The sequence below is a fragment of the Micromys minutus genome (genome assembly GCF_963924665.1).
Source record: "Micromys minutus genome assembly, chromosome: 16".
Lineage (NCBI taxonomy): Eukaryota > Metazoa > Chordata > Mammalia > Rodentia > Muridae > Micromys > Micromys minutus.
The window spans coordinates 36132364-36152355 of NC_137985.1; the positions used below are offsets into that span (position 1 = coordinate 36132364).

At 48.1% G+C, this 19992-nt stretch overlaps 1 protein-coding gene across 1 annotated transcript in view; it reads right to left on the reverse strand.

Annotated features, from left to right (window-relative positions):
* The window catches only part of GRIK4 (glutamate ionotropic receptor kainate type subunit 4), a gene marked incomplete at both ends in the record, with an annotated part of 286472 nt that extends 267826 nt beyond the window's left edge, over positions 1 to 18646 (reverse strand). Inside the window, one exon of the mRNA XM_080929959.1 lies at positions 18565 to 18646. Coding sequence (XP_080786085.1) covers positions 18565 to 18646 — 82 coding nt within the window. The remainder of the gene's footprint in view (positions 1 to 18564) is intronic.
* Positions 18647 to 19992: the final 1346 nt, after the last annotated feature.

Below are 19992 nucleotides of genomic sequence, written 5' to 3' on the forward strand. Positions count from 1 at the left end.
CACCCTGCTGCCCCCAGACACAAAACTCACAGCCTTCTGCTTTTCCCTGCTGGTCAACATGTCTTGTCTGGGCTGGGCTTTGATACATGCTTTCACTCCCAGCACTTGGGAGGCAGAGGCCGGTGGGTCTCTGAATTTGAGGTCGGCCTGGTCTACAAAGGGCAGCCTGGACTTGTTACACAGAGAAACTCTGTCTTGGAAAATGATACAAGTCACCTTGTCTGAGTTGGCCCTGAAATCCATTATGTATTCCTTAGTTTATGTCTGTTTTGAGTGATGGCCCTAGAACCCTCCTCCGTTCTTGGGTTTAAGCAGTCATCTAGGCTACCTGGTACTTGGTCCTCCATGTGTTTTCCACAATCTACCCACTTGGAGGCTGCCTAGCCCCGTGGTTCTGAAGGCCATTTGTACACCAAACAGCTCCCTTGTTCCTATCTCCACATGAGTCTGCTTCTCTGTGATCTAATATCCAAAGCCCATTTGACTCCCTGGTGTCTCCGCTTGCCTTTGAAACAACTCAAATCTCACGTCTACAGATGGAATTCACACCTCCCCACCTTAACCACAAACTTGCTCCTTAGAGCCCTCTTTGTATCTCAATAAGCAGCACACATTATCTGTGTTGCTACCTGGCTGGTCCTTCTTACATTCTTCTTCATCCTTCATACCAGAACCAGTCAGTTTAACTCTAACCATATCTGTTTACGTTTCACATCTCCATCATCTCTTCTCTAAGCCAATATTATCTTTATCATGGGTTAATAAATGGTGTTATAGGGAGTAGGGGGTTGGCAAGATGGCTCAGTGGGTAAAGGTATTTGCTGTGGAACACATCTAAAGGAGGAAGGAGAAAAAGGACTTTTGTGGAATCTCTACATATCACACAAATCCACAAATGGCGGTAACTAATTTAAAAAAAAAAAGAAAGTCCGTGCCTATAACTAACCTTATATTTGAGCTTTAGTTCATTTGTTTATTCAGAAACTTAGGAAATGTCTACTCTGCGTTAGTCAACGTTCTCAAATGAGCACAGTGGATTCAAGCGCCAAAGCAAAGCTGCTACCAGAAAGGAATGCACAAAGCTGTTAAAGCAGAAGGCTGCGTACAGAGAGAAGCAGGGAATGCCTCCGTCAGGGAGCTTGACATTAAAGATGCTGGTAGAGAATTAGCGAGGATCCACCAGGCAGACACTTGGGACACACCCTCCTGGGTATGAGATATGAAAGTGTGGCATGTTTAGGAAGCAGACAGAGTAGGAGGCAGGGAGTAGAGTACGGAGTACTCTCCATACATCTCTGTTGGGGATGTCAGCTGGGTTGTATCAGGAAAGACCCTACCTACTCTTCACTCTGAGAGTCCAGTATGGGGATCAAAGCAGGCAGGCACAGTGCAGGGAATGTTTGTCTCTAACAGTGATTCTCGGCCTGTCTGTCAAAACCCCAAAGACTATCAGAAAACACGAATATTTACGTTATGACTCATAACAATAGCAAAATTACAGCCATGAAGTAGCAATAAAAATAATTTTATGGTTGAAAATCACCACAACATGAGGAACTGTATTAAAGGGTCACAGCGTGACAAAGTTGAAGACCATGTACCTACAGGGAATAAATAAACCTACAGTTTACCTGAGGGTTAAACAATATAAGCTGGCCAGATTTTGTCATTTATTTAATTGGTTGGCTGGTTGGTTTTTGTTTGTTTGTTTCTTGGTTTGTTTGAGACAGGGTTCCTCCATGTAGGCCTGGCTGGCTTGAAATTCACTAGGTAGACAAGGCTGGCCTTGACCTCACAGAGACTAAAGGTGTAGCTTTAAAAGCATGCACCATCACACCTGGCTTTGGCCAGATTTTTTTTTTTAAAGGTTGCAAATCACAGTCCCGAGTTGACACATGGGACAGCATGGGTGAGGTGCTAATGAGAAAGACTCTGGGGACACTGAGAGACTCACATTAACCGGTGAGGGCAAAGCTTGGTAGACAAGAATAAAGCATTCAGCACAGCAGATGGACAAGGTCAAGGCCAGACGGGGCTAAATACACAAGTGTCCCTGCTCTCCAGGGATTCCCCTGTGGGCTCTGTCAGCTCCCTGCTCCCCAGGAGAGACTTACGCCTCGCCTTCTGGTTGCCACCATCTTCCATCTAAAGAACAACATGGAAAAGCTTCCCACCATTCTTCAGTCCTCTACCATGGCTACCAAGGTGAGTAGCTACAGCTCTTCCCCAGCCAGGGCTCTGGAACACCATGATCTGCATTTCAGTTCGACTTCTTTCGGATGGTTCCAGCCAAAGCTTGGGAATAACTCCCTTCTCTTGGCCTCACCAGCTGATTCCCCCTTTCCCTCCCTCTATCCGGCCCTCTATCTAGCCCTGTAAAGGACGGCTTCTTCTTTGCCACCCTGCTCCTTGATGCAGAGAAAAGTCATTCTTAACAGCAGTTTTATTGCCCGGTGATATTAACACAATGAAGGGAATCATCGCTAATTTTTATGAATTATCTCATCATCTGCAACTAATTAACAGCTGCCGAAAGAGCAGGCATTCGGCCTCCCCTCTACGAGCCTTCCCCTCCAGCCATGTTCTTATAGTCTCACCATCAAGAAGGCCTTCCCTCTATCTGGCAGCCTCCTTACCCAGGTTTGCCTAACCCAGGTCCTAGGAGACAGCCTTGAGCTGACCCCTACACTCAGAGATAATGGGCTGCCCATGACTGGTATGATTTATGTCAGCTGGAAGCTTTATTAAAATCTGATCTAAGTGGGCCGCCTCTGCTCTATGTCCTCATTACCCTCCCTCTCCCAAACCAGGCCTTGGCCTCTGGGCTCTCTGAACCTGTCTATAAAACCGAGAGAGCAAGCCAACAGCTACATCGCTCAGGCCCAGGTGGGCTGTAAATACAGAGAAGGGCAAAAGGAAATGAGAGAGAGAGGGAGAGGCCATAGCAGCACAGGAGATGACAGAGGGACAGAAAATATGCCTGCTGCAGCGTCAAAGCAGGATCACAGACCCAACAGGGATCTGGCAGGCCACGGAGAGAAAACACTGGAGCTTAGCAGGATGCTGAGCCCTTCAGGTTCCCCAGCTCTCCACATCTGGGGCTTTCTTCTGCCTGTACTATACCCCAAGTTCTACTGACACAGGTCTCTCCCTGCCTCCTTTCTCTACCCCGACTCTCCCCTTCCTCCTCCTCCCCTCTGCTGTCTGTGATTTCTTCTACTATCCAAGGATCCTCTTTTCAAGTCCCCTTTCATCTATGGAAACCCCAGGAGGCCACCGGCTGGGTCTCAGATGAAGGGAATGGCTCTGAGGGAGAACACTGAAAGCCTACAGAGGCCTGAGGCCAGCCCACCCCACCATAGGGTGGTCCTACTTACATGATGCTGGGCCAAGCACACAGAAGCTTCCTTCTAATGGTCAAAGGCTTCACGGCATGCATTTGGACATAATTGAAAGATTGGGTAGTAGACAACAGAGTTGCAGTGAGGAGGGGAGCCCCGGAATCCTCCCTGTGCCCCCAGAAGGTCTCTCCTTCTTCCTTCAGGTGTGCCAGGCACACAGACAATTAAGAGCTTTCCTCCATCCCCCATCCAGAATGACTCCGATGCATTTGCTCATCTTCTGTTGCCTATGTAACAACCCATTTCAAACTTGTCTCTTCTCCTGGTGTCCCCAGTTTCGAAGCTAGTGGGTACGTGGATACCAGAGAACAAATGCTAGCCCAGCCCAGCCTCGGAAGGATTTCTTTGAATGGTCACTTAGCCAATGCTTAGCAATTGCTGTTATAATTCAGAATATGGTACAGCAAGCATGGTGCCTAGACAGGCTGAACACTAAGGCTCAAAAGTTCAGACTGAGGACACTCCACCTTCTCTGACCCTTCTGTATCTCATTCCTCTTTTCCCACCAAGGCAGGCCACAGAAGATAGGACTCCTCTTCCCCAGAGTGAGCCATAGCAACTACATGCCCTTCCCCAAAGCAAGCCATAAAGCACAGAATAGCCTCTCTGCCCCTTCTTTAACTCCCTCCTTCCAGAGGAAGCTGAGGTAGAAGGATAGAGCAGGAAGAGCCAGAATGGCATGAGGAGAGGCAGTGTCAGTCACTGGCCCGGAAGTGTAGCGTATGCTTTCTCTGGGAGGAGAGCGGGGCTCTTCTCAGATACCCCAAGGATAGAGTCACAAGGCTGTTCATCTCCAGGTCTTAAACTTGGCAGTGCCCAGGCCATTCCCACATCCAATCCTTCTGCTCCATGGGTCTGGAAAGCAAGCTCCAGCTACTGTCACCTAAGTCTGGCATCCCTGATCCCAACCCAGGGATCCTCCAGGGCTTATATCAGATGACTCTGGGGTAGGCCATGCCCCAGACCTGAGGACGGCTGGCTCTGAGGGAGCTGCAAACACTGCAGGAAGAAACAGTGGCAGCCAACTCCGTTCTTCACACTCACTCCGTGTTCCAGAGCAACAAACTCTCCACTCTGTTCCTGGGCTGCTTACTCAGAAAGTTAGGTATACGCAGCGGCAGAGGGCGTGAACTGGATAGCTTATCACAGCCTCCAGCCCTCAGTGTACCGAGTACCTTACTAGAGTTCTCTGGGCCTCTGCTCTCTGTAAAATGACAGAGAACGTGGCAGGGTTAAATTATCTCAAACATACTTATCATCACACCTGACGCAAAATAAAGATCCCGTGTATGTTGCTCTTAACGTTGCAGCTAGACAGTTCTGGTTCCCAAGCGGAAACTCTACCCTTAGTTCTCCATGGCTTTCTCTCTACCCCCACACTTCTTCCTTGGCTTGGCCCCCTGCTATGGCTTGCTCCCTTCTCCTGACCCTTTCCATGGTGGTTTTATGGAAGAGAAATACCCAGTACATTTAGCGGCGCTGAATAAACAGCAATGGTAATATATGTTCAGCCATTAGCCACATAAGTAATCAAAGATCATTGCCATGTGATTCCTGCTTAAACATCATTTGGAAAATAATAAATAAGGAACTATAAATAAAGCCAGCACATAGACTTGGCCCCTTAGAGCACAGCAGCCTCAGCTTTTATTTTTAGCCTAAGGTGCCTTCGGCTGTACTACTCCTGCGGTTCAATGCTGAGTTAGTTCCTCCCTCCCCTTCCCTCCCCTTCCCTCCCATCCCCTTCCCTTCCCTTTACTTCCCTTCCCGCCCCTCTCCTCCTCTTCTCTCCCTTTCTCTTCTCTTCCCTTTCCCTCCTTCCCCTTCCCTCCACCTCCCTAACCCTCTTTGCAGAGACAGGGGTGGAGCTGCAGAGGGATTTCTGCCCTAGAGCTTCACCCTAGTCTGGGGCAAGCTGTGGTCATATCTACCCTCTCCCCAGCTTCTGGTCCACAAGGCACAGCCTCAGAGCTCCGTGTGGGAACTCACCAGAGAAAGGTTTCATGTGGGGAACAGAACACAGATAAGAAACCTAGTTCAAATCCTTTACTGTTCTGCCTCTATGTGGGTTCCTTTGGTCCTCCAACACAAGAGTTTTTATACTCAAATACCAGGTCTTATCAAATCCACCTATAGAGGCTGTAAAAACCTGACTTAGGGAGTGTATAGAAAGTGATGCGCACAGTAGGTGTTCAGTAAGCATGATGCCTATTCCATCTCCCAAATACAGTCTCTGGAGGCCATATTCACAGCCATTTAATCTACTCGGGGTAGCAACAGTGAAAATATCTGGGAAGGACAGACATTTCCATACCAGCATGCCCACTGTTCCCAGACCACACAGTCAGTGCCAGCATGCCCACTGTCCCCAGACCACACAGTCAGTGTCAGCATGCCCACTGTCCCCGGGCCACACAGTCAGTGCCAGCATGCCCACTGTCCCCGGACCACCACAATTACCATGACAGCCTAATCGTGTAGCTCTACCTTATTTCCCAGGACTCTTTAGTCCTGTGTGTCTGGGAGCCTTCCCTTCTAGCAATTAGACCATGATGGGGCACAGTCCATGTCACAAAGTTCCAGAGGACCGAGGGACAGTCTAGATCAGACCACAGACACCAGGCCTTCCATGCCTCTCTCACACAGTCACTTCTAAAAGCAGAAGTGGCCCCGTCCTCGCAGGAAGGATGACAGGAGGTAGAGTAAGTGTCTGCCAGGACTCTGGGGGATATTATTTTCTCCAGGCCCTGAGGCAGGAAATAAACACATCACTCCATGCTGAACCTGGCAAAGCCCACGTGACAGCCTCAGATAGCATTCAGCTTGTAGACTACTCTGCTGGTGCCCTGACATGTGAGAAGTGCTGAGATTATTAAATCAAAGTGATAAAGCATTTCCTGTTACACAGCACCTTCCTGGCTGCCTCTGTACTGCTGGCATGGGCTCAGTTTCTGTAATGTGACCAGCTTATGTGGCAACTTCCACCATGGGGGAGTTTGGCTCCAGTGGGCTGGGATGCCTGGTTCTCAAGCGAAACAATGATCGACACTGGGAATCCATGAATTCAGGCTCAAGTTTTGGCTGGGAACAGTTCCCAAGAGTCACCTGCACCAGACACTGTTCACAAGAATGTTCTGTGGCCCAGGCTTCTATCTTTAGAGGCTAACCATAGTAACTCTGGTGAGCAGAACAGCGGCCCTGAACATGCTCATGCCCTGGCTTCAAGAGTACATTACTTTATGTAGAAAATGGGACCTCAGATTCCATTGAGGTTAAGTTTAATGACTGAGCCTAAGATGAAGAGATGACTTGGGACCATAGCCCTGGCTCAGTGTAATCTCAGAACTCCTTAACCCTGGAGACCATTTCCCGGATGCAGCTGCAGGAGTAGACGTAAAAAGAACGCAGTTCACCGTGGCTGGCTTTGAGTGTAGAGGGAGAAAGCCATTGACGAACACTCGGCCCACTACAAGCTGGAAAGGGCCCTTAGCTGAGGCCAAGGAGAAATCGGAAATCTTGGTCCTGTAACCACAAGGAAGTGAATTCCACCAGCGACCCAAACAGGCAGGAAACAGATGCTTGGTAAGAGCCCCCAGGAAGGAACATCTTATCTTCAGCTCAGTAAGACTTCTGAACTACAGACTGAGATAATAAATTTGTCTTGTTTAAGCTGCTAAATTCATGGTAACTTGTTATGACAGCAATAGAAAAACTATAGTAATGGCAACAATGCAAGTGCCCCTGATAACAGCTATTATTTATCGACGCCCTGCCGACTGTCAAGCGTTCTACCAGCTGTTTTCCATACGTTATCTCTCACGTAAACCACAACAATCACGCAAGGTGAGTTCATTATCCCCTTTTTATAGCAGTCCACGGAGGCCAAATAATTCAATTCCCACCAGGTCACATGCAAAACTATAATTTAATTCCAGGTCCCTGTGTCAGTGAAGGCCTCCCCATTTCCCCACCCTATAGGAGCCATGTGGTTGCCTCCTGGAATCAAGTTAAATACCATCCCTTGAACGAAACACAAGGACCAGAACTAATATTTACAAAATATTACGATATGCCATATGCTGCTCATGGTACGCTACAATGTTCCTCTGAGCTAATACCAATTAATTAATTAGTGATAAGCACTATTATTCCCTGCTTAGGAATGGGAAATTGGGTGTGGGAAAAGTTCAGTCATTTCAATGCACATATGAATGAGATTTGGGAACATAAAGTCAAAAATCCAAAACCAGGACTGTTCCATGGTGTCTGGGACATCAAACTTGAATGTGACCTCTGTGCTGTCCCACGAGACCATCCTCGTGGCTTCATGCTAAGGGAAATATCGATTCAGAACCCAGCAGGCAGTAAACACGAGCACTAAGTCTCTAGAAGCAGGTGAGCCCTGCCTCCTCTGCTCTAGCCCCTCACAGGTGCTCCCTTGTTTTCTGAAAGGTCATCCCCCCATGACAGCCAAGTGAGAGACTGATTAAATAAAAGCAACTCTCTGAGGATGGAAACAGAAATCATTTCAATACCCTATTCCATCTCAACCGGTGCCACTGATTGCCGTCGTTCAACCCCAATTCCATTATGACTCTTAAGTTTCCAGATCCGCTCCAATTAGCATTCACCTGCCCTTGCCATGAGATGGGACCTTTTCACATCCAACTTTTACTGGCTGGTTTTGTGTCAACTTGACACAAGCTGGAGTTATCACAGAGAAAGGAGCCTCAGGTGAGGAAATGTCTCCATGAGATCCAGCTGTAAGGCTTTTTCTCAACTAGTGATCAAGGGGGGAGGGCCCAGCCCATTGTGGGTGGTGCCATCCCTGGACTGGTAGACCTGGGTTCTATAAGAAAGCAAGCTGAGCAAGCCAGGGGGAGCAAGCCAGTAAGTGACATCCCTCCATGGCCTCTGCATCAGCTCCTGCTTCCTGACCTGCTTGGATTCCAGTCCTGACTTCCTTTGGTGATAAACAGCAATGTGGAAGTGTAAGCTGAATAAACCCTTTCCTCCCCAACTTGCTTCTTGGTCATGTTTGTGCAAGAATAGAAACCCTGACTGAGACACAACTGATCCAAGAAGTGATGAAGTATCAGAGAATTCCTTAACTCTGGGCTTCCCTCTTCTCTGGGTTGTTGATCTGAGATTTTGGGGGGATGGTGCCACCAGAGATCCGGGCACACCCACTGCAAGCATACCACAGCACAAGCTGCTGACTAGAGTCTCCTGGGAGCAACCCCTAGAGGCAGCTTCTTACAGAGGCCCCCGGGGCTGTGTGCGTCCGTGTTCTGTCATCTCTGGGAAAACCCCTGTTATTTCATCTGAGAGCTGAAAGCTCAAAGTCTCATGTTGTTAGATCCCTGCTCCTGAGGGGAATTTGTGAGTATTGCTAGCAAAGTGTCACACTCCCCCTTTTATGTGTCATCCTGTGCTCAAAGGACCATGTCCTAGACGTGGAAATTCATAGCTTGGAGGGAGCCACTGACTTACTATCAGGAACGCCTCACCCCTGCAACATCTGGTAACTTGACACAGGTGTCTTCAGATCTAGAAGCCACCCACTGTCAAAGAGCAGCCTCTGCCTGCGGACCCTGAGCAAAGCCAGATAGGAATGTTCCTGAGGCTGAGGTTCACAGATCTGGAAGAACTTAGGCCTGACTTTCTGCACACCAAGACCCTTGCAGCTAGTGCAGAATGGCTCTGAGCTAAACACAGGACAAGCCCAGCCCTACCTAGCCAGAGTACATGCCACTAGTAGTTTAGAAGCAGATGATAAGGGTGCCTCTGGTTTAGGGGATCAAATCCTCACCTGGAAGGAGGAAAGAAAGGGAATCCCTTTGGGGATGAAAGTAAACAGGATGCTGAGTGAATTCCACGCAATGATGTAAGAACACTAGTAATGAACTTGAGGGGAGAAAAATCCATCTCTTTAGCTCTCTAAGATGCCATCACCAGCCCCGCTCTGCAGGGCCCTCACAGCCTGCCTAAAACCCCAATAGTGGATGAAGAGAGAAGAAGAAAGAACAGCGGTCATCACTATTCTGAGGCTTAGTGGGTTGTAATGGGGTCCCTGCCCATCATTTAGATTTTTGTGAACGTAAGCACAGGCAAGCAGCCATGACTGTGGGCTCCTGGCCAACAGCAGCAGTGTCAGCAAAAGGCTAGAAGCCTGTCACATTGTCCCAGCTGGGACTCTAGGTCTGGGTTTGGACCTCTGGGTTCTTGGAAGACTGAGATAAGTAAGGCCCACCTGGCCACAGTCCTGAAGAGCTTGGCATAGTCACAACAGCAAGGTAAGCTTGGCAACCCAAACGCAATGGAGATGTGGGGACTGCAGGGAACACACAGGTGGGGCTGCCTTGTTTGAATCTGAGGGACAAAGATTCTCAGCCGAGGTGCACACTGATGTTAGTCACTTAACTTCTGGCTTGGGGTTCCTCAGAGCAGGATCCAGAGGAGCCCCAAGACCTGGCTTTGACTAGAAAGCAGAGCTCAGAGAACGGTGACCTCAGGTCAGCCTATTGTGTCAGTGTATTTACTGTTCTAGGTGATGGAGAAGTTCTTGTTGATGCTTCTGCACCAAGTGGGGCCACTAAGTCTGTGCCTCCCAAAGGCTCTCAGCTCTGAAGCTCCTCAGGATGTGACTGCCAAGCATGAATGAACTATGCTGCTACCCAGAGTGCTCTACGCAGAGAGAAGAGCATGGACAAAGATCATAAGGCAGACACATGTTCAGTATGTTGGGGGAGGGAGGAAAGATGCTCATAGGCTGGGCTAGCATGCCATGAGCAATGGGCAGACTGTAAGAAATGAAACCATAAATAAACAGAAGACGGACAAGCCATGGAGCCTTGAGGGTCATCAAGGGGACTCCATTCTTTGCTCTAATGAGGGGAAGAGCAGCGACCTGACATGACCCAACTTCTATTTTAAAAGAGTTGCTCTTGCTGTCATAGTTTAGATCAACAGGTGACATAATAATGAGCCAGGAAACAAGAGAAAAATGTCTGCTGCACTGTGGGAAAATAGTCAGGGTGGCTCAGAACAGGGAAGGAATGCCCGAGCTGGCAGGAAGTTTTTGAGTCATAGGGGCTGACCTTGGAAAGTTAAACCAACAGCACTTGATGGCAATGGGGCAGTGTCCGAGGCTGGTGGGATGAAGGACAGCTCCAAGATCTGGAGCCCAATTACAAACAGGTATGACAGAGTAAGAGATTGTGGTCTGTGTTTGTACTTTTTAATATGTGTGTATGTATACATGAGTGTTTGGATGCATGCGTCCACACACACTTGTGGAGGCCAGAGGAGGACACCCAGTGTCCTCCTGTATCGCTGTTCTATTGCATCCCTGAGACAGGGTCCCTCACTGAACCAAGAACTCAGCTTTCTGGCTAGGCAACCTCCCAGGATGCAACTGTTCCACAATTCGGGGGGCGGGGGGGGAGATGGGTACAGGTAACCATGCGGAGCTTTTTATATGGATGCTGAGGATTTGAACTCAGCAAGTTCCCACGCTTGCACAGCCAGTGCTTTTGCCCACGGAGCCATCTCGACATTCCTCTCAATACCGCTTCCTGACTGGAGATGCGATGGGAAGGGCAGGCCAGGAGGTGACAATCAGGATCTCAACCTCAGGCATGCCTTATCTGAGTCTTGTCACCGGTGTAAAGATGGCAGATAGACAGCTGCATGGATGACCTACGGGATGGGTTCAGAGCTGAAGGGGGGGGGGGGGGACTGGAAGATCATCCACACAGAAGTACATAAGATCACCATGGCAGTGAGGTAGATACAGGAGACACTCGAGGTCAAAGGTCTGAGGAACAACTGTAGACAGATTGAGAAACACAGAGAGGGAACGGCGCGGAGATGGCTCAGTGGCTAAGTGCGCTTGCCACCATGTCCGGCCATCAAGTTTGATTCTGAGTGCTGTTGATAGGAAAAGGGGGGAGAGGAAGCAAAGGGGCTGGATAAGCAGTTCTTCCATAGTGCCTCTATAAAGGGAAAGAGAAAAGTGTCTGAGGCATAGACAGTTAAAGAAGGGCAGGAATCAAGAGAGGATCTGTCATCTGGTGTGAAGGACACTCGAGGGGACAAAAGGCAGACTGTCTCCCATGACACCCTCCTAGGCTCCAGGTGTGGATGGAACTCAAATAAGATTTTTGTAAATATTTGTATAAAACAGGTGGGTAAATCCTAAGGCCGACGGTGAAATACTGGGCAAGCTGGTGAACACACGCACAAGGCAGCCTGAGGATTCCAGGGGCGAGAGCTTCCCAGAGCAGTAGCGGTTCACTGTGGACACCAGCCCACCTCAAACATGGATGAGAGGAACAAAACTGGCTGTAGCCAGTGCCCACTGCCCTGGGGTAGAGATTCAGAGGAGAACACCTCTCATCTACAGAGGTCAGTCACATCAGCAGACATTCCCAAGCATGGCTGCACACTGAACTCATGCTTGGCACCTCCTGAAGCCAGCACAGGAATGCTATCTGCAGACAAAGAAGACAGCAGATGTCAGGGCATGAAAAGCTAAGCCTGGATTAGCCTGGGTTCTCTCCACAATTCTCTTTGTCCTTTTGTGGGCTAGATAAGCACCAACAGCTCAGTCCTCTAGGAGCTGACCAGCCACCAGGTGAGAAGAAATACCCATCTACAAAAGGCCTCTTAGCTTGTCTGCAGCATCCCAATGGCCTGTGCTCCCCCAGCAGCTTCCATAAGCCCTGCTGGGAAGTGTGTGTGCTTCTCCCGACTAATGAGAGTTAGATGTGACCACAGTCTTGCCTGCCGCTGAGCCAAGAGGCTGTGAGCAAAATGTTGAGGTTTCATGAGTACAACCCATCAACTCAAACTCACACAGGAGCACTCAGCTAAGGTGTAGCAGCTGCCTCTCCCACCCACCACACATCCACAGCCACAAGGAGAAAGGACACCCCCAGAGAATCTGGACTATATCACAAAACAAGATCTGCCCGCTAGCATGTCTTACCTGACCTCCCCAAGCAACTGGAGCCAAATAGGGTCATGGCTTTAATTAGGCAGGTGACTGTCTCAATTTAAGCTCTTGTTAATGGTTATTAATGAGACCACAATGAAACAGAAGTGTCTTCCATGTGAGAATGGGACCAAAGGCTAACTAAACTGTCACACCCTAAGGGGTCTTAAGGGTGACAGGTCCAATCTTCAATTTGATGCTGAAATCCCTATTAAACCTCTCATGGTCACCTGGTGTCCAAAATGCCCGTTCTGTCTGCCAGATAGACTTTTTAAAATATGGAAACAAAAATTTCCCTTCATAGTTTCCAAAACCCCACTCCCTTTCCCTCAAATACAATGTGCAAAGATTCTTTCAGTACCATATGCTCCCAGCTCAACCCAGTGGTGACTATCAAGGGTACCGGTCACTTCATCAGGCAGGGTTGGACCTTGATGCATCCAACTGAAGAGCGGTTATCATCACAGCCAGACAAAATGAATGAGAGTCCCAGGCAGGGAAGCTAGGCCATTCTAGAACTGATAGACATAGGCAGCCACACACCAAAATGATACAAAAACCAACTCCATCATTCACAATTCATAGTTACAGGATCAGGGCCCCACTGTCTCACTTCTGATGCCTTTGCACTGTGACCTTTGCCAATCCCCAACCCCAAAGATTCATCACAATATGCTAGAAAATAAGAAAGAAGGCCAAGTTACTGACAGTCACTGCTGTGATTTGCCTACTCCTCTGTGAGGTCCAAACAGCAGCATTCTGGCCTCTGGAAGCTTTTGGATCTTGGGCACAGGGAATGTGCCGCCAAAAGGCTGTCTCAGACCATGACACCCTCAGATTCTACTCAGTTCATATCCTCGGACTTTACCACTTATCTCTGCAGAATCCTGGGCAAGCCACAAATCCTGAGAGCCTTGGGCTCTTCCTCACAGCACATGCCCCTTTCTGCCTGCTGCCTAGAAACCCAGTAAACACATCAGAACGGTCTATTCACTGCTAGCCATGGCACCTTCGGTACCAGTTTGAGAGTTGTGTCATCTTGGTCGATGCCTTCACAGAGCACCCTGGCCTAGATAGCTACCTAACTCCTGCCAGCCTCCCAAACCCACCCCAAAGTGCAGGTGTCCAAGCGGGTCCAGAAGCAAGGGGTAGGGTCAGTGATTTGGCATCTGGATGCATGTGCATTTGCAGATGCGCACATTTACTTTGGGAGCAAAACACTCATTTTCTGTATTAGCTCCTTGCCTTGTCACAGTGACCAAATAAGTGCCAGGAAGCACCTTGAAGAACAAAGGGTTTATTGTGGCTCACAGTTGAGGAGGATGCAATCCACAAGAGCGTGAAGCTGTGGGCCAGTACATTCACATTCAGAAAACCAGTGGATAGGAGGTGGGGCTGGGGTGTAAAGGCTCCAGGCCCTTGCTCAGTGGCCCCCTCCATTTTCCAGTGAGGTTCCACATCCTGAAGTTATGTGACCCTTCCAAAACAACATCAGCAGCTGTTCAGAGTGTTTAAACATACTCTGGGAACATCTCACATTCAAAACCACACTTTCCTAGTTATGTCTTGTGGGCCAGCGGTCAAATGGGATGCCACGTATGGGCATCGACTCACCCTGGCAGGGGAGCACTGGAGAACTCAGAGGGTAGCTCAAGATTCACATTTTGCCACAGATAATTCATTTTTATAATTAATAATTAGTGGGTGGTGGAAAAGCCTGGTACTGCAGCCCACAGTAGGTCCTGGGAGGAAATCCATGAGTAAGACAGACACAGACTCCCTGGAGCTCACCAAAAGAGAGATTGTGTCCCAGAATGTTCTTGTATCTCCTCTCTAGGTGACACATGACACCCATCAATATCCATTTGCCACTGTTGTGTAATGCTGGCTGATTGCCTATCTAGCTGATTCAATTTGGAATAAAGATGAAAAGTTGCACATTGACCAAACTTTCATAAATCAAATCATGTTGTAACATTAGGAGGGGATCCCACTACTCAAAAAACCCCATGGTGAATCCTCTACAAAGATAAAAAAAAAATTGGCAGTAGATTTGTCTCGGTCCGTCCGATAGATTTAATACACAATGGATGAGATTAGTAACCAGTGGCTTTATTCTTCCCACTGGTCTCCCCCAAGCCTCCTATTAGTTTCATCTTTATAATGTTTGAAAACTCTAGGTTGAACATGCTCTGCAAAGGATGAAGCTTCTTAGAGGAAGTCAACTAAGTAAAATAATAATAATAATAATAATAATAATGTAGTTCTGAAGTGCTTTGGGGTCCTAGTGAGGCTGCGTGTCAGATAAATCTGAGCTCTTGTTGCTTCACTAAATTGGAAAGCCTTAAAACAAGAAAGAGGTTTTAGTATTGACTTAACCCATGAAATGTCCCATGCCACCCATGCTGAAACTGCCATCAGCATCAGGACCAAACCTCTGAAGTTCCTGCTGGTCCCTGCTGGTTTCCTCCTCTGCCAGCTATCATCTGATAATTTATTGGGTGTAAAAATGCCAAGGCAAAGTAAGAAACCATACAAGTCATGATTATCCATCCTTCAGTATTTTAAAACCAGAAATAAAGCCATGCATTGGCTGGGATTGCCATGATTATAGGAGATGCTGCTGTTCCCATGGAAAGCATTTTCAGATGAAGAGCTGTTTTAGCCAAAAGTGACAGGAGAGGAAGAAAAAGAGGAAGAGGAGGAGAAGCAAAAGAAAGGAAAGAGGTGGAGGGAGATGAGCAGGAGGAGGGGCAAAGGGAAGAGGATGCTGGGAGGAGGAAGAGGGAGCTGGGAGGAGGAGGAAGCAGCAGAGAAGAGGAGGAGGAGTCCCAGGAGGAATAGGGGAAGAGTAGGGCATAGGTAGAGAGAGCATGAGTGAGTCTCCATCACCCTTGGACAGCAGTGGGTAGCTCAGTGTATATACAGTGCAGAAGAACTGGCCAAGGCAGGCAAGTAGTCATCCATCAGTTAACAAGAACTTAGTACCCAATGCAGCAGGGACAAGGACATTGACTAACTAAAAGGATATCCGGGGAACAGAAGAGAAGATGTCACATGGTACAGATGCTGACAACACTGCCTACTAGCTAAAGGTCTTTGGAAGAAAGGAGTCAAAGCCTCTAGACTCTCAGGCCAACCACCTATCACCATGTGACCTCGGCTACATACATCCCTTCATCTGCAGAAATGTGCAGGTTGGATAAGGGCCCTCTCATCTGTTATCACAAGATCCAGCAGCCATGATGTCTTCCAGTCAGGGAAAGCTGCAGGGATTGGGGAAGAGGTGGGGCGGTAGACGAGTGGGCATTATTTACTTGTGGCTCCCTGGTCACTGCTCAGAGGACCCAGGAGGAAAGAAGCAAAATCAAAACCATTTTCAGGAGATAGATGACTGAAGGGGTCTGACACACATGTGAGAGTTTGGGAAATTTATGCGGATAACCTTACAGCCATAAATAAAATTCCTTTCTCTGACCCAAAACTTCATTCGGGGGGTAAGCAGCAGACACTGTAATAGACAATTTGGCTGCATCTCCCGCCCTGTGCCTTACTTGAATGAAAAACAGCCATCACAAGGCTGGGCAATGGGTTTGTCTGCCTCTTCCAAACATCCATATTGTCACCGGTGACAAGTGGGGCTGAGGATGGAGCACTGAACAATTTATCTCCAACATTCCCTGTCCCTATGTACAGTTCTGCCTTGACAGCCATCTATTCTGTAGATACAGGGGAAGTCTCTGGGGAAAGACCCATAGAGGTTTGTTTGTGGTAGTAGTGGCCCCTGAGAACATAAATGGAACCATGGTCCCTCCCCTTTCTGTGAAGCTGTCAAAGACCCGGGAACCCCAGCACTGACCCAGCCCATCCGAGTGCCAGGCTGCCCGGCATGAAGTAGAGCTTCTCACATTTTCTTGTCCTACTTCTCTTCCCAGTCCTGCCCTACTCTCCCTCTGGGGCCCCTGTAATTAGCACCTTACCATCTAAAACCATCAGGGACCTTTACAAAACTCCTAACTTCTAACTCCAGGGATAACCAAGGAGACAAAACAAATCCTGGCATATTCTCTCTCTCTCTCTTTCTCTCTCTCTCTCTCTCTCTCTCTCTCTCTCTCTCTCTCTCTCTCTCTCTCTCTCTCTCTCTCTCTATCCTCTCTCTCCCCCTCTTCCCCCTCCATGCCCCCCCTCTCCCAGTTTAGCTTTATTTCCTGGCTTTTCTAGGAAACCAAACCCAGTTTGACCTTAATGGACAGGGGGATCTGTGGCTAGAAATCAGGTTAAAGGAGACTGACATGAATCAGAATTGGGGATTCAACAGGGTCAGACAAGCACTGTTTGTTTATGGGTAGGGGAAGCCTATGGGGACTCCTTAAAGCCCTCTTGCTAACCTAGCAAGCAAGCCAGATCTGTGGGCTCCAGTGTGTGTTTCTTTCCCTAGAGAACTGATGCTCAGAAAGGCAAGGTGGGGGCGGGGGCTGTAATTCTGGCTCAGTTCCTTTCTGCTTCCCATTAGTGACAAATGGAAATTGATAGGTTACCATTTTATCTGCTCGTTTCGTGATGATAGTGGTGGGGACCTCGAAGCAAATGCTAGATATCTGTAGGCATCTTATAAATTAAGCATCTTAAAGATATGAACCGCTTTGCATCATCACCAAGCAGAATTAAATTAGATTTTGTAGTTTCTATAGATATGAATGAGAAAGAGAGGGAGGGAGAATCTTGTTTTTAATGTCTTTTTTTTTTTAAAGTCAAGCAGAACAAGGAGTTGAGTGCAGAGTGGGGGGAGAATTGAATCACTTGTCCACATCTGAGATGTCGATCAGCAACCATTGCATCTCCATGGAGAAATACACCTGTTAGGTAAGAGGAAGGAGCAGCTTGAAACCCACTGTCCCAGCCTCTGACAGGTGATGCCTGACCTGGCTGTGGTCTGAGTTATCAGCCTGCTTTTGCCCGTGCCTGGGCCTCCTGACCATCACTAAAGTGCCAACCTTTAAAATCAATGCTTGTTGTGATGGGAAGGGTTCTCCTGTCCAGCATCCAACCATTTTATATTCTACATTGGCTTCCAGCCTGTCAGTTTCATGTTGAAGATCTGGGTCCTACTGGGCATGGTGGAAGACCCCTTTAATCCTGGCATTTAGGAGGCAGAGTAAGATAGATCTATATGAGTTCAAGTCCAGCCTAGTCTATATACTGAGTTCCAGAGCAGAGAGATTTACATAGAGAGGCTTTGTCTCAAAAGGAAAAATAGAAAAGATCCAGTCATGACCACAATGACTCTGCTCCACCACCTCCAGTCTGGGAAGAAGGACTCACAGTCATCTGCATAACGGCCCACAAGAACAATCATCTTACCTAACACTGGAGGTCTTGTTCTTAGAATGCTTCTGTTCAGCCCACAGAAATTTGGATATTTCATGTCACACTGATCCATGTCCCACATACACATGTACACATGTCTGACCTCTGACACACTCCCACCTGTCCTGACTCCAAGTGTGCTAGATTAGATGACGTCCTCATCTCTACCACCAGGTCCCAAGATCTATGGAGCCTTGGCTTCTAGTGGTCTAGGCTTATTTGCTCATGGTAAGGAAGAGACACGTGGTTTCCCCCACCCCGACTGTCAGGAGTGGGGGTGCCAGTGGTGTAGGTGGCAATCCTGCTTGTCCTCAGCAACAAGGACAGAGAGGCTGAGGCACCCTGTCATTCCTCTCAGAGTTATGCCATGGCTAGCAGATAGCAACTCAGGGCCTTCCCAGAAGGCTGGACTGGAATCACCAAGAAGACTCCTGACTTCATCCAAATTGCCAAATACAACCTTACCACCAAGTTCTAGATTCTTCTTTAGCTAATCAGAAGAGGCAGCCAGCTGCCTATCTCCAGTAATTTGGAATCCCTATGGCCATTCTCACCTTCCCCCATTACTAACAACTGCCCCTTCACATTCAGGACTGAACCTGCCATACATTATACCAGGGAATAAGTATCATTTTATTCTAGACACTGACAGGAAGGACAGATGGGCGCTGTCAGCATGGGCCCCCTCACTCAGGGAGGTCAGGGAAGCATCCCACAGAGCTTATGAAGTATAGACATTTCCTCTATGTATACTTAGGGCAAAAATGGGACAATCATCCAGAGCTGAACTGTACTTACCGATCCTCAGGGAGTGTGGGCTACAGGCCACCATCAAGAGCCAAGCAGGAAGCAGCACCAGAGGAGCGGAGACACGGGGCATCTTCTATAACTCCTCATGGAGCCCTCTGCTGGTCTGGGCATGACATAACGCTGCAAGGGAAGGGAGAGGGTAAGATGTGAGTCCTAACCAAGCTAAGTAGTCACCTGGTCCATCCCAGTGACAGAGGCTTCAGAGAGCATCCAAGAACCTCGGGAGAGTCTGGCTGTACCCGGGAGAGAGCTGCAGGCCAAGCCCTGGAACTGAGCCTTAAACTCTCCTCCTGAGCTCACCAAAGCCCCTGGTTGCATGTAGGGTAGGCTGTTCTAACAGTCTACAGGATACATCATACCCTGCTTCTCTCTCTAAATTTCTAGTTAGGAATCAAGAGCATCGGTTTGTCCTAAGGAATAGAAGCTGTTGTTAAGTGAAAGAGAAGGTATGAGAAGAGGTGGTTCCCTAGCACATGGGATGGGTCCAAGTACTGCTCCCCCAACTGCCACCTGTGTGGTCTTACGAGGCTTCTCTTTGACTCAGCATAGCTTCTTTATTTGTATATGTCCAATTAATTCCCTCTTGGGAAACTGGTCTAATAATCACAGAGGGGAAGCTGCCTAATGCTGACTTGCCCTAAATGAGGGGCTACACGTATGTTACTTCCTCCATGTTTGGCTTAGGAGATCTTTTCTCCCAGCAAATAGATCTGGAAGAGAGGCACATCTATAGTTTCTGTACCTGGTTCAGGTGCCAGAAGCACTAACTAAGGCCTCATATCTTCCCTCCATCTCCTCACCTACATGATATTAAAACTGGAGCTGTCTGTGGGCTGCCCCTCCCCAAAGCAGGAGGGCCATTAACCTTCCCATAACCTCTTGATTATTCTACGACTTGTCATCTGTAGCAAACCAGTTCTGTCTCATAACAGATGAAAGTAGGGGCCCTGAGCACCTGTATATTTAATTCTGGATGCTTCAGGATAGGAGAAAGGTATTCAAATGTTTCCCCTCCCATCGGATAATCAATAGAAAACCAGTCAAAAGCCTTGAACAGATACTTCACTAACTAAAATTACCAATGGGCTGTACACATTTGAAAAGATGCTCAGATCTACTGACATCAAGGAAGCACAGTTTTAAGCCACATTCTTTACCAAGTGTTAGCTGAGACAAAGGGCAACTAGGTCCCTCACAGGGCACGAAGGAGCCTAAGTTGTGTATGTGCATTGGAGAACTGATATACCCTAAATTTTCACACACGCTCACAAACCAGCAAGTCTACTCCTTAGTAGTTCTCCAATAGAAGTGCACATATGCTCACTAAAGGCGGGTTCTAGAATGTTCACAGCAGCAGTCTTTGTAATGGCCCAGACTGGAAGCTACCCAAGGGTCCAGCAGCAAAATGGAGAAATA